The following is a 12,839-nucleotide window of genomic DNA, read 5'->3' on the forward strand; positions in this document are numbered from 1 at the left end:
TTGTTAATGCTATTTTATTGAAGTTTCCTCCAAAACACAGAAAAGAGATCATTAAGAGCTAAATCAATATTGCTTAATTATTCAAACGTTACAGACTTGTCATGGGTTTAGACGTGCCTGTTTTTGCTTTAAATGTTGACTTTCCAAACACTTAATTCAGGAGTGCAGTTTTGTTTTCCGTTAGCTGTCCTACAGCAAATATTCAGGCTGCTACAGTCTTTCAATTCTTGATTTGTGGATTTTTTTGTCCATTTCTATTTCCAAAAAAAATTAGTTTTGACTTTTAACCATGATGCTACACTGCTAGATATACCCATAGATTTTAGCTTGAAGGACTGTAAGGGCCGTGGCAAAACCTTCAGCTTGCACCTCTTGAGATAATCCATGGTGGATTTGTGTGTTTAGATATGCTGTAGAAGCCATCTTCTTTTCATCTTCAGCTTTTGTTTTTACAGACGGTGTGATGTATGCTTCCAGAATTGGAATTGATTTATTTGAACCAATTCTTCCCTCGACCAGTGACATGTTTCCACTGGATGCTACACAAGCCCAAAGCATGATTGATCCACCCATGTGCTTAACAGTTGGCAAGGCGTCATGAAATTCTGCATTTTTTTTATTTAAGCATACCTTTGCTAATTATGGCCAAAAAGTTAGATTTAAACTTCCACTAACCACACAGCTTTGCTAGCACTGCTATTGTATTTGTGCGTAAGCGTGTATGGGAATAGAGAGGATTCAACGAGAATAGAACCAAAAAGAATAGAAAACAACCTCAGCCTGAGTAAGGAAGAACTGGCAGGCTGCTTCTGCTCCAATGCTGTCGGTCCTGAACTGCTCATGACATCTCTTCCAGAAGGCCAGTCGGGTATCCTGCCTCTCCCACTGCCGCTTGGCTTTCTGCACCTCCAGTTCCCGCAGTAGCTTCAGAGACAAAAAGAATGGGATAAATCAGGTTTACATCAGTTTATAGCTGTGGGAATGACCCAGCATTAAATAAATAAAGAAATTCATAATCAATTAAAAACATGAAATAGCAGAATTCTTACAATTTAATAATATTTTTAAAAAGTCAAGTTGATTTAGACATGCACTACATACTATCCTACCTAATGGGATATAATCATCTATTGTTTGTTAGCTGCATTAGCCTTATAGCTCCAGTGAAGATCATTAGACATTAAAGTTTCTTGAATGATCAAGAAGAGCATCTCATGGTGTTGGACCTTAACCCCTAGTTTTTAGCCAGTTGTAGGAATTAGTTGTGATAGAACAAAGGATTTAGGAAAAGAGCGTGGGGTCTCAAATACAGGTCTGCTGTTTTTTGTACCTTTACTTTATTTGTGTGGAAGGATGCAACAATTTTAAACCCTGCTGTCCACTTTCAATGAGAATAAAATAAAGATTTATCTTATTAAGCTGCTCTCACCTCATTAACAATCAGGCGGTCGATGGGCAGCCCTGCTAGTTCAGCCACTCTTCTGGCCTGGGAGAAGAGCCCCAAATCCTGCAACTTCTCCAGCATGCTCTGGCATTCCCCCTGCAGGCTCTCAAGAGTGTAGTCCTCTAGCAGGCAGGAGGACAGACACACAGGTGTCTCTGCCAGGATCTGGCTCAACTGACTCAGCTTCTTAAAGTCAGGACCTAGAGAGATAAGAGAAGACGGAAATATATGGGATCTCTATCTATGTCTCGATTTAATCTTTGCTTACGTTAACTAAGAACAGGTACGTTGATATACAGCATGCAAATTCTTAACACTGTCAGCAGTAAGCCCTTGAACTAATTTGCAAAGATTTTAATGAATCACTAAAATGAAGGTGGATATGAATATGTGCATAATACATGCATTTAAATCTATGTACTGAATGCTCACCATTAGACTTGAGCAGACGCTCCATGTTGGCCAATAGCTGCAGCAGCCTGCGTAACTCATACTGCGTCCCACACTGCTGCATCAGGGTGAGCAGCAAGACTGAGGCCTGAGACTCCACCCACTGCACAGGCAGACACTCCAGACCCAACACACTTCCGCTGCTCCTCAACTACACAGGGGCAAAAGTGCCAGTAAATTAGATATGAAGAAAGAAAGAAGAGTGAGAGAGAGGGATGGAGGGAGAAAGGGAGAGAGGGGAAGGAACAAATCATAGCAATAAGAAGCTAATGAAGGACTTTTAGGGTTCCTAAACTTTGGAACTGAGCGTCCTTTGATTCACTATTGTCTTTTTGCCTTTTGGAGATCAGCTCCTCTTCTACTCACTTCACAGCAACAGAAAGTGTGATCAGCTTTGCCAGCATAGCTATTGTGTTTGTATGTATGTCAATGTCAATGTTTGTGTGCAACAGCAACGCTACAAAGAGAATAGAACAGAAGAGAAAAGAAAACAAACTCAGCCCGAGTGAGGAAGAACTGGCAAGCTGCTTCTGCTCTAAAGCTGTCGGTCTTGAACTGTAAGGCCGACAGCATTGGGAGAGGGAGAGGGAGGGAGAGAGACAAAGAGAGAATATAAGACATTCTGAATGTGAGATCACAAAAAGAAAAGATAAAAAAAAAAACAATATGGTTAAAAGGAAGAATGAAAACAAAAGAAATTAATTAAAAAAATATGAAAGAAGAAAAAAAGAAATAAGAAAAAGAAAAGATAAAAAAAGAAAATATGGTTAAATGGAAAAAACGAAACAGAAGAAATTAAATTAAAAATTAAATAAATATGAATAAAGAAAAAAAGAAATAAGATAAATAAGAAAAAGAAAGAAAGAAAGGGAGATAGAGATGAGTAGAGGACGAGAGAGAAAGATGAAAGACAAAACAAAAATCAATTACAGAAAATCAAAAACAGAAAAACAGAAGACAAAGAAACAACATTAAAAGAAAAGAACAAGGAAAGAAAGAAAGAACGCAGTAAACAAAAGCAGAGAGAGGGTAATAAGAGATTGCAAGTGCAGGATGAGGGAGGTTATTAAAATGCTACAGTGTGTTGGACCTTGGAGGGTCATGTTAAAGGTAGAGATGTTTAATAGGCTCATTAAGAGCTCACGAATATCATGTAAGACAGTGGATGGCTCTGACACAGCTGATTACTCTCTGGGGAGTGAAACTGCTTATAGTAAAGCGATCCCCGGACTGTTCTGAGTCACAGTCACACTCCTGCTGACTGACTTGGACTATAAAATCCACCCAACCTTGAATCAGCGAGACACCAAATTCATCCTTATGACACACAAGGTTGTTCCTAGACAGACAAATATATAATGACAGATTTTCTCCTTGGAACAATCACAAAAGAATAGGATGACGAGCACCAAATGCAGAAGTAAAGGGTACTCAAGTAAAAGTATGTACCCTATCATAACCAAAATAGCAGGACAGCCTCAGACCATGGCCCGGACCAAAAGACCCAAATTTGTCCAGACCAAAAAGAAGTGATCTCAGTCAACTGAATCATGGTTCGACTCGTATGCAGTGTGAAAACACTGTTTTGGATGGTTTAGACTTTCAGACCAATTACAGGAAGTTAAGGCAAGCCATCTTTTTTAAATTAACCGGAAAAGAAGTAAAAGGGGACAATTATATCTGGTGATGACGACACAATTGCTGCACAAAGAGTATGTTCACATCTGGTGAATTCCGATTAATTCAAAGTACAACACTTCAGCTTGGTGTTGCTGCTTGTAAAAAAAATCTATTAGCAGTTCAGTGGCAACGAAATGAAACTGTTCATTCAATTTTGCAGATAAAAAGGCTACCCTCTGAATTGTCAGCATGCCAACCTCAGAAGCATGGACCTATACAATGTCAAGTATAGGAAGATGCAGTTCACATAGGTAATGACAACAGGACTAGGATATATCATGCAAAGTTCTTTAGTGCACTCGCTAAACTGCAGAGTGAAACCAAAACTAACCAGATCAAACATATACAATGTCACAAAAACATAAACCTTAGTTTGGACTTTCAGGTGAGAAACGACCCCCTCAATTAGAGGGGAGCAGATATTGGCACTTGTCTTGTGTTTACAATGTGCTACCAGGTAAAATGTTCTTTCTGGCTGATGGTCTTTAAATGTCCACATTTTACTGATTTTCCAGAATGTGTGGAAACCCAGTCTTTACTCAAAGATGCTTTAGAGAAACTGGACCCTGAAGGCTAGAAGAGAGGAATGGAAAAGACAGATAGAGGCAGTACAAACCAAGTGAGACAAACAGAAAGACTGATAGAGAGAGAGAGAGAGAGATTTGATTAGTCTTACATTGAGTAGACATTTCTGGAACTCCAGTAGTTTATCTTTGGCACCCTGGTAGTTTTTGTAGTCGTAGCAGAGCTCAAACATCTGCAGCATATGGATCAGTGGAGACTCCTGAAAGGAGGAAAAAACAAATAAATAACATTAACAAATAAATAAAATAACAAATAAATATAGATTATGGGCAAGGACAATGAACAGTAGCTGAGAAGGGATTCTATGAGAACATCAACATGTGTTTTGACTCAACACATCACAACAGTTTCATTTAATAATACAATATAAGGATATGATTAATTGATGACAGAAAGGCCAAATATTGATGTGCACAATCATAACCCGCATAAGACTGCCTAACCCGCTGAAAGAGCTGGAAGCCACGGATCAGAGGTCTGATCTTGCACTTGCGGAGGAGGGTTTTCCATAAGACTGACAGGTCATGGAGGTTCCATGTGTGGTGTCCTGGATTCTCATTAATATGGGAGGTGGCTTCCTGGGCAATGTCTTCATCCACAGAGGTCAGGATCCACACACACAGGCACTGCAAGAGCTCAGCATCCTGCCAATCAACAACAACAAAACCCCCCCACACCAAATGTGTCATCCCTGTACATAAAAATGTGTATATGTAGACAAAAGACACCAGAAATCAGACATCCATATATATATGATTTCTGGTGTCTTTTGTCTACATATACACATTTGTATGTACAGGCATGACACATTTGGTGTGTATATATGTATATGTATATATATTAGTTTTGTTTAACATTAAAATTAAGCTTATAATAACGGTTATAATAACTCTATAATAACACTGTTATTATAAGTAGGATGGGTACACAGCAACTAGAATAGCTCAAGTGTTTTGCATCATTAACAGAAGATAAAGTCCAGACAAAGCCAGATATGACAAATATTCACTTTACAATGTCACAGCAACAAAAGTGGTTAAATAGGACTTTATCAAAGTTACACAAATCACCATTTCTTTCCACCTACCTGGTGACATGCTGCCAGCACTGTAAGTGGTGGACTGTGCTGCTCTACAGCCTCAGCCAGCAGGTGTCTCCAAGGGCTGGTCTTCTCCTGGCTCTGTAGCAGCACCTGGAACAGATCTTTAGGTGTCTCTGAGCTTTCCTCCACTGGCAGAGGGGGTAGGGGGTCACCCTGGACCTCCATGTCCCCTTGAGGTCGGATGAGCTGAAGATCCTGGAAGGCCAGGAAGAGGTGGGCCTGCAGAGCCGGACAGAAGCTAGTCACCAGCGATCTGACCTGTTCAAAAGAAAATGCCTTCAGATGAGCATGTTTGAGACTCAACTAAACCGTCTCCATTTATCTCAACTAAACTGTGTGTGGATGAAACAAAGCTGTTCATGTGATCCAACAAAAGAAAGTTTTCAACCATTTCACACTATTGGTTCACTAGTCAACACCTATCACAATCACAATATGCTGCCATACAACTGGAACACTAGTATGTTGCCCATATTAACACTAATAACTCTAAGTATATTATTTAAAATTGTGCTTATTTAAAATACCTGCTGCGGAGGGTAATGGTGGAGCTGTACAAATAGCAGGAAGTTAAGCCACTGGCCATCACTGGCACAGTCTCGTAGATAGCCAGCACTCAGGGGCAGATCATGCAGGTGGCAGAACTGGACAGGCAGAGCCCACTCCTGTCCTGCCTCGTACGATGACCTGGCACAGAAGCACGAATAAAGGAGAACCTGATTTATTTAAGCTTTGACCAGGCAGCGCTGCTGATGAGGGCAAGAAAGTGTAATGAGTTTAATGTGGCATGACTCTGGCTAACAAATTTACAAACTTTAACAACATTATCTACTCGAGGGATCAATAAGTGTTTCCACACTTTTTTTGTTCTTGGCTTACAAACTGGAATTCTCTAAAACAGACTCAGCTAGTTTTTATCGCCTTCCATGTAAACACTGAATACTTTTTGGTTAAAATCACAGAGCTTAAAAGAATATTGTTGTGTGTGCTATGTGAATCCCGACATGGTATACTGCTTTAGCCCATCCACCTCAGGGTATTACTTGATTTGTATTCTGATGCCTTTCTGTTCACCACAATTGTACAGATCGGTTACCGTGGTCTTTCGGGCAGCTCAAACCAGGCTATTCTTTGTTAACCTTCTCTCATCAAAAGGCATTTCTGTCTGCAGAACCGCCGCTCACTGGAGGTTTTTACTTTATTGCAAACCTCTCAGAGACATGTTATGCTGAAAATCCCATCAGCAGTTCTAGAAAAAATCAAATCCCCCCCACTTCTGATGGTTGATGTGAATATTACCTGAAGCTGCTAACCTGTATCTCCATGACTTTATGCATCACACTGCTGCCATATGATTGGCGGATTAGATAATGGCATGAATGTGTAGGTGTACAGGTCTTCCAAATAAAGTGCGCAATGATTGTCTATCCACAGTAGGCCACAGCTGCTATTTCACAGAAAAATCACTGGTTGCCAGGATATGCATTTACAGTAATGAAACTGCAAATCATCTAGGGTAGTGTCCTCTGTTGATCCCTTTGATCAGATTGTTGTGGGCTGTTGCCTTAAACTGTTTCAAAACTTTAGTTTAAATAATTTGAATTCAAAATGCTTTAAATTTAAATCCCCTCTGCTTCCGTTATGCCTTTTGGACAGTGCCGATAGGGACTGTGGGAGATCTCAAACCTGCTGATGCATCTCCTCTCCACAATGTCCCTCACTGCTCCTTCCAAATGCAGCAGCAGTTCCTCTGTAGTCGGCCTCTCAGTTGCCACCAGCTTATTCACCTTGTCCACTAAGAGAGAGAGACAGGGAAATATAATGGATTATATTTATAAAAGAATTACCTTATTGCTCAGATGTCTATAACCTGTTGGTGCAAACACTTTTGGATGAAAGACAAACAAAGTATTTGCATGATTTTTCCATAGCAATTTCAAACATCTGTGCATTTGACTATCCCAAGCCAAAACAGTTGTTATATGTCTTACCTAGAGACTGCCTGAGGGAGGCCAAGCTGCTCTCCTCACAGTTCTGACTCCAGAGCTTGAGGATGAGATTGAGGGCTTTGAGGTCCACCCTCAGTTTTAGGCTGCAAACACCCAACAGCTCACAGAAACACACACTTGCCGCTGCTACAGATGGAGAGTTGAAATTCAAAAGACCCAGAGTGTATGCCTGCTCCACAGCCAGACTAATCCTGGATATGATTAAAAAAAAGAAAGAAAAGAGAGAGACAGAGAGAAAGAGAGAGAGAGAGATAGAGAGATAGATTCATGGTACAATGCCCTGGATCATATTTGTTTACACGATTACAGTAGAAATTCATAATAAAGGTCTGACATAATGTAGTGCACAAAAAGCATGATACTCACTGCAGCTTTATATTCCTGGAGTTGGACAGATGCTTAAAAATGAAGTTTCCATAGGCAAAAGAAGGTCTGCCATGTTGTAGGTAGTATAAAAAGTCCAGGTTCTCAATAAGAGCATACTTCTCGACCAGGTGAGGGCTGGAGAAATGGGGAAGCTCAGCTGATGTTTCTACAGGAAAATATTAGTGTCAGAATTTGAAACCTTCTGGAAAGTGAAGCAAAAAAGAAGCACTAATTACATTATTGTAAAAGTGCTGTACAGCTAAAACTGAAGTAATGACACAGCAAAGTATCACTGCTGATGAGTGAATTACGATGATTCGCCAGTAAGTGGCTGGAAGTTGCAGCATTGACCTTTGCAATGGTACCAATAAGAATTTCATGAGTAAGCTCTGAAATGTTGAAATGCCTACCGGTGGTGCCTAAGGTGTTGGCAGACTGCCACCTAAAAAGTCTGGAGGGATCCAAGGGGTGCAAAGACTGTATCAAGGAAAGAACAACACACAGAGTTACTTAAATCTTGCTTAAGCCTCTAAAACAGGTACCCCCCCACCCCCAACACCACACAGTGAAGGTTTAATTTTTTAAGACACATCTCAGCAGCAGCTTCTGGCCATTTAGCTTATCATATTAGCACATTATACGTCACAGCACAAACAGGAGAGAAGGCCATGACAATCTTAATGAGAAATCAGACAGCAGTCCTCCTGGAAGTTAGTCTTATCTTAAAGTATTTTTCTTGCTTGCATGGCAGTAAAAGCAGAGTGCTAACTTAGCCATCCAAAACACAACAGCCACAGCTGCAACGTCCATCATTTGTGGACGTTCACTGTACTTCTGCCCTGCTGTTTATTAAGCACATCATTCCCCAGCATCACTAGCCTGAGGGTGAAGCTGCCAAAACCCCAAGGAGCCTGGAACCCCTTTGTGTTAGCGGAATGCTAATTACTAGAGATTGCACTGTGATAAAGGAATGTTAATGATCAAACACTTTCTGCAGAATCTGCTCTATGGTGCTCATTCAGGACCCGCTTTGGACCAAATTCAAACCATACCTATTGTAGAGACACTACAAAACCAGAGCAGGACTTGAGTGACACTTGATTTCCATTCTAGTTAGTTGAATGTAAATTCTTCAATGCTACACTCTGCTTGCCATGCTCTAATTAACCAAAGCCACATCAGGAACCTCTATTAAGACACCATGCAAACAGTTTTATCTGAGTCTGCCATGATCCACCTGCCCTTTAATTTTAGCCCGTCTGTGCGACATCGGCTTGGCTATTAGCACACCTTCACTGCAAATGCTAATTGACAAAAGTCATTTATTTCAACTCGGAGGCTGATAGCTTTTCATTCCAATTAAATGAAAAAGTTAACTTCCTTAAACTACTTTAGAACGTGAGAATGTGAGAGATCATTTAAGGTTAAATTAGTCTGCCACTTTGACTTTCCCCCCCATTGCCACATTCCTTTGTGGTGTTTTTGTGCTAGAGATCTATGACTATTTTTGTTTCATACACTGCTAAACATGAATTAAATACTAACATCAACAAAAGTGGCTTAGACATAAGCAACGTGTACCTGCATAAGTTGGTAGATGGATATATCGCAAGCTGAGGAGACTCTTGAGCCACTGTGGGAGAAGAGAGCAGCTTTGAGTTTTGGGTATGCACTTAGAGCCATCCTCAGTAGCTGGGGGTCCACTCTGCACAGGGCGTCCTGGCCTTTATCGCCCTCCTTCACCACCTACACACAGAGACATCCAATAATGAGACCTGATCTAAAAGAAACCATTTATTCAGTTCCTTAAGGCAGTTTCAGCCTGGGTAAAGGCATGGTAAAGTGTTAACTATTTATCCCCGCCCCCTTCCTCATGATTTTACAGGGACACCACAATGTCCATGATGATTGCTAGCTAGAGAGGTACAACAGCCACTACTCAGAAGGGCGCTCAAGACTCAAGTAAGTGAAGTAACGGAAAGTAAGAAGTCATTAGTCAGAAATAATTTGAGGGATATCACTTACTTGCCTGCAACTTAAATATATTATTTTTTTATTTCATATACAGTGCCTATAAAAAAATGTGCACCCCATTTCCTCTGTAAATACTTGAAATATAAATGGAATAAATTTTACTTTTATAAAAGGTTCAGGCAATTGGTGCTAGTATTCACACTGTGAAAGGAAGTCCACCTGAGTGCAGTGAATGTGTCTCAGGTGGTTGTAGTATTAAAGACACCTGTCTGGAAGTTCCAATCACTGGCTAAGCAGTATTCCTAGTTACAAATACCCCAAGAAGACTGAACAACACTCCACTCAACTCAGAGAAAAGGCTTATTAAAGAGTATAATGGAAGGATTAAGGCACACGTGTAAATCTGCCTAGAGAATGCCATCCTGCTAGAAGGAGACTAGTAAATTAAGACCACCACGAGTTTTAAATCAATAGGTCCATCTGACCTGCACATTTACAAGTATTCTATGACCTGGCAAGCTGGATAGAAAAGGTTCTGAATGTAAGCTGATAAAAATCACTCATACCTGATCAATACCCCCTGGTCCAAACATTATGGTGGAGAGAGCAAGGAGAGTGTGCCCCTCTAACAACATGCTGCTAACGCTGGCCTGGCTGCCCGGCAGCAGCACCTGTGCACTGGTAAGACTGGCATGAAACACTCGCTCTGGGTCTGAAAAGAGTTTTAGACATCGTAGATCTGCACTTTGTCAATGTTTATAAAAAAAAAGCAATTACACACAAAAATAATGTTTTAAAACATTAAAAACACAACTGATTGCCTGATCTTGCAAAAAAGGTTTTGGAATTACCTGTGAGGTCTCTTGTAATTCTCTGCAGTTTAACCATCATCTCAAACCAGGGATAACTCTCGTACAAACCTCTGTCTCCAACAGCAGGGCAATTACTGGGGGTTAGCCTGAATATTGAAAACAATGGAATCAAAGGCTTACAATAAACATTAGCCTGCTAAAACATCAACAAAAGCACACCTATGCTAAGATACTTTCTGAATATGATGAGACTGTGTGTTTTTACTGAAAACCACTGTCATAATCTAGCACAACTGTCGATAACTCACCTGTAGTGCTCCAGATAGGTATAGAGCAGGTAATGTAAACTGTTCTCAAGACAATGCTGGATGAAGCGGGTATGGAAGTCCTGGCCTTGGGCAGCATGCAACTGTGGGACAGGAGGGCCGCCGTTACCTCGCATCACACCTCCAGCCTGACCCAGTCTCCACAGCAGCTGCTCAAAATCAGAGATCTCTGACTGAACAAACACCTCCTGCCTGCGGAGAAAAGACAGCAGCTTAACAGCAGTAAAAAAAAAAAAAAAAAGTTGCTCACAGACTTCTCAGACTCTGAATACTCTTAAAATAAAAGCAGATTTACTGTAATTGCAGTACACTGCAGTCATTCACTGAATGCATCCAGGCTTTTTTCTGTCCTGGCACCAAAGTGGTGGAACAAGCTTCCCCTGGGTGTCCAAACGGCCGAGTCGCTCGCTGTCTTTAAATGCAGACTGAAGACCCACCTCTTCCGAGTTTACTTGGACGATTAGAGTACTATGGTCACCTTATTGTCTTGTGTTTAGTAATGTCTAAGCTTAGAGGTATCCTTTGAATTATTGGTCTATTCTAACTAGCTAAAGTTTTTCTTGGGTAAATAGCAAAGCACTTTGTAAGTCGCTCTGGATAAGAGCGTCTGCTAAATGCCATAAATGTAAATGTAAATGTAAATGAATGAAATCAGTGTCGGAAATCTGAATGACGGTGTGTCTAGGGATGCACAATGACACTAGAATCATATCATATTGAACAGAATAGACATGAATTGCATGAATTGCATTTGGAACAGCAAAATGTTTAGATGATGCTAGACCTCATTTTATTAATTAATAATAATAGTCCCAATTTCTATTTTTTTTATTTAGAAATGTTTATGTATCGGCATGGGCGTTGGTATAATTCCCACATCAGTGCATCCCTTATGTGTGACTGGTGCAAAGTCAAGTAATGAAACCGCATGGATCAATGAGCGGCCAATCAACTTAATAATAGCTAAAAGCAGGGAAAACTTTTTGGTTTTTCCCAACCTGGCGAGCATGTCCAGGATTTGGTCTCTCATATAGCCACTGCAGCGGGTGTGTCCATCAACAACGGCAGCAGTAAGTGCAGGCCACTTGGGGGCAGCAGTGTTCTCTCTGGCCTGTGCTGCTATGCTGGTGAGCCATGCAGTGATGCGGGTCTGGTCATGGAGGGAGGTGAGGTATGACCACAGCACAGCTGGATCACAGGTACCCAACACTACGACAAGACAGTAAACAGCAACAGAGAGGCTTTGATGATTCTGAGGTATGCATAAGAGTAGGTTTAGAGCTTATTTAAAGAACTAATACCAGAACCCTATGCTGGGTTCAACAAGCAAGAGATATTATATAGAGATATCATAGCCCACTCACGGGACTCTGGGAGTCTAGAGAGGAGCACAGTCCTCTGCGTTTTGTTATCCCAGTGTCTAACCCAGTCCAAACACACTGAGCCCAGCAGAGACTGGAAGGATGAAGACAGTGGTCGGTGCATCTCCTGTAGCAATCCTCTGCGCTCAGCTTCTGACTGGCTTATTTGAAGAACTCTACACAAAGAGAATGAAGGGTTTTATAGGTTGTTATAAGCAAACAACACTTCCTGACTTTGGTTTATTGCTCCTTGTATTGTGTGTATTGCTTCTACTATAAATTAGATGTTCTCGTGCATAGATGATGTTTGTTGAATCAGTTACTATAACATTTTTACATGGTCAAAGTTTATATCATTATTGCAATCATTATCGCATGATCACGTTTCATACAGCACTTACAGTCAGTTATTGTAAGTATACCACATCTACTAACACCCGTTCCTTCAGAAGCGCCATCCTCAAAATCATGCATGTGCATTGCCAAGGTAACAACACTGTGCTTTGCTGCCTTTTGGTCCGCGAGCCCAAATACAGTAACCAAAACTCAATGTCCAAACACGCCATCGAAAACCCAACGGAGTGAAAAGTCAGCACACCAGTCACCGGCCTCATCCAACATCACTACCACGCCACTTGCACGCCAGCTGACGTTACCAGTCTAATGTTACCTGTAATGTTATTATGCAGGAATCTACATAATCCCACCCAAGCATCATTTTTAAATCTTT

The 12,839-nt window shown here is 40.9% G+C and overlaps 1 protein-coding gene across 2 annotated transcripts in view; it reads right to left on the reverse strand.

Moving 5' to 3' along the window:
• spg11 (SPG11 vesicle trafficking associated, spatacsin) overlaps positions 1-12,839 on the reverse strand; it is a 33,868-nt gene that overhangs the window by 5,543 nt on the left and 15,486 nt on the right. For both annotated transcript variants that reach the window (XM_072672233.1, XM_072672234.1), the window contains 17 exons: positions 12,113-12,285; positions 11,747-11,957; positions 10,731-10,940; positions 10,462-10,568; positions 10,177-10,322; positions 9,218-9,382; positions 8,047-8,113; positions 7,637-7,802; positions 7,253-7,461; positions 6,948-7,056; positions 5,789-5,948; positions 5,247-5,519; positions 4,603-4,803; positions 4,251-4,358; positions 1,877-2,045; positions 1,430-1,644; positions 775-924 (listed from right to left, as the gene is read on the reverse strand). In XM_072672233.1, coding sequence (XP_072528334.1) covers positions 775-924; positions 1,430-1,644; positions 1,877-2,045; positions 4,251-4,358; positions 4,603-4,803; positions 5,247-5,519; positions 5,789-5,948; positions 6,948-7,056; positions 7,253-7,461; positions 7,637-7,802; positions 8,047-8,113; positions 9,218-9,382; positions 10,177-10,322; positions 10,462-10,568; positions 10,731-10,940; positions 11,747-11,957; positions 12,113-12,285 — 2,839 coding nt within the window. The remainder of the gene's footprint in view (positions 1-774; positions 925-1,429; positions 1,645-1,876; positions 2,046-4,250; positions 4,359-4,602; positions 4,804-5,246; positions 5,520-5,788; positions 5,949-6,947; positions 7,057-7,252; positions 7,462-7,636; positions 7,803-8,046; positions 8,114-9,217; positions 9,383-10,176; positions 10,323-10,461; positions 10,569-10,730; positions 10,941-11,746; positions 11,958-12,112; positions 12,286-12,839) is intronic.

This window comes from Salminus brasiliensis, chromosome 2 (assembly GCF_030463535.1).
Source record: "Salminus brasiliensis chromosome 2, fSalBra1.hap2, whole genome shotgun sequence".
In the NCBI taxonomy this organism is placed as follows: Eukaryota; Metazoa; Chordata; class Actinopteri; order Characiformes; family Bryconidae; genus Salminus; species Salminus brasiliensis.